This window comes from Chenopodium album, chromosome 2 (genome assembly GCF_948465745.1).
Source record: "Chenopodium album chromosome 2, dcCheAlbu1.1, whole genome shotgun sequence".
Taxonomy (NCBI): domain Eukaryota; kingdom Viridiplantae; phylum Streptophyta; class Magnoliopsida; order Caryophyllales; family Amaranthaceae; genus Chenopodium; species Chenopodium album.
This window is the reverse complement of record NC_137835.1, coordinates 21416617-21418550: the sequence shown is the minus strand read 5'-3', so window position 1 is coordinate 21418550 and position 1934 is coordinate 21416617. Positions and strand designations below refer to the sequence as shown.

General features: G+C 34.2%; 1 protein-coding gene across 1 annotated transcript; it reads left to right on the top strand.

Moving 5' to 3' along the window:
* The first annotated feature begins 446 nt into the window (after nt 1-446).
* LOC145584360 (uncharacterized) lies at nt 447-1729 on the top strand. The gene is made up of 2 exons (XM_081641222.1): nt 447-615; nt 988-1729. The coding sequence occupies exons 1-2, from the start codon at nt 507-509 to the stop codon at nt 1533-1535; spliced, it is 657 nt and encodes a 218-aa protein (XP_081497348.1). The 5' UTR covers nt 447-506; the 3' UTR covers nt 1536-1729.
* Nucleotides 1730-1934: the final 205 nt, after the last annotated feature.

Below are 1934 nucleotides of genomic sequence, written 5' to 3'. Positions count from 1 at the left end.
GTGTTTTTGTGAGGTGTTAAAATCTAAAATAACCTTTGTTTTAAGATATAACTTTAATCTGAAGACCAAGATATATAAAATGGGGGGAAATAAAATAGATAGAGGGAGTAATAGTTTAGTGCCATAAACAACATTATTCTTGTCAATATCTTAAAACTAAATAAACCAAATTAAATATGATTACCTATAAAAAAAAACGAGACAATAAACTAACATAATTTGTTATGTTTTAGATTTAATAGGGTATAATAGTTAGGCAACACAACAAGAATAGGCCAGCCAACATAGATATAGGCAAAGCCATAAAGGCATAAAGCAACTTGAAACTCAAGAAAGAATACAGGAAATCTCAACCCAAAAATACTAAAGATGCCCTTCATACTAACGACTATAAATAGAAGATGGTTTTCCTTGCATAATCATACAATCAAACAATAATCCTTCTCTCAACCATTTGTTCTATTGCATAGCATTGTGCATAATTAAGCTTACTTCAAGGAAAAAGAATGGCAATCAAAACCAAGAACTCAGCAGCACCTTCTTATGTCGATTTCGATCCTTCGTGTGATTTGCACACAGAGGAAGGTCTTGAAACTTTGATCATCAACCTCCCCGGTATAGTTGAATACTTATCTTCTTTTCTTGTTTTTATGTTTTTGTTTCGATAAAGGGAATTTAAGAAGTAATTAATGATAGAGGTAATTATCACAATTTTGTTTTTGGCACTCACTTCATTTAGTGGCAGAGGGAGTACTATTCCACTATTCAATTTTTCATGCTTTTTGGTTGATATACATTCTAGTAACGTTAACGAGATACCATGCACTGTAAGAGCAATTTGTTCGAGAGAAGTCAAATGGAGCAAGTAATTTGAAACAGAGTGCGTTTATTAACGTCAACTATTTACAGTGTGAGCATATACACTCCATCATTTCATGAATTGAATGGTAAAACTAATTGGGTTTTTTTTTTTTTTTTGCCTTGTAGACTTTAAGAAAAATCAACTAAAGGTACAAGTTAACAAAGATGGAGTCCTTAGAGTAAGCGGCGAGAGGGCAACAAATGCAGATGGAACAAAGAGGTGCCGATTCGTTAAGGACACAAAAATACCAGAGAGTTGTGATGTAAACGGGATTCGAGCTAAGTTCTCAGAAGGACGTCTTCATGTTATGATACCAAAGAAAGTTACACCTACGACTCCTCAAGTCGCCCAACAACCACACCCTGCGTCAACATCTCCGGCTCCTCCTCCTCAAGCAGAGGAGGTTACAGAGGATCAAAAGTTGAAACAACCCGAGGCCACCACGAATTCGGACGACCATAAAACAAAGGATAACAATACAAGTGCTGAAAATGGTAAACTGGCTGAGCCCGAGACACGTATGACGAGTGATGATCAAGTAAAGGGTGATCATCATATGTTTGAGCATGGAAGTATCATGCAAAGGTTGCACTTACAAGGAAGAAGGGTGGCGTTGGGAGTTGGAGTTGCTGTTGTTACAATGGTAGCAATTGGAGCTTTTGTGGCTTCTTAATTTAAAAATATGGGTTAATATAATTGAAGTTGTTGTTTAATTAAATTGTATATGGAAGAGTAATGGGTAATCTAAGCTCTTCTTGTTGTGCATTGTTCTAAATTAATATTGGGTTAAGGGAATATGTATACATATGCTTGATTAATTGTAAAGAAATTTCAAAGCATGAATAAAGAAATTTGTGATTAAATTGATGAGATTTCTTATGAATGAATGATTATAAAATTCTACTTAATTGTAATTGATAAGGAGAATATTGTGGGATATACTTTGAAATATTTTGGGAATATTATAGGATATATTTTGTTACCTAAATCATGCCTAGAATATCTTGTGTATATCTTTTGGGGAAATACTAGTTGATCAGTCTGATTGACAAAGAATGTACATCAGGGGGTA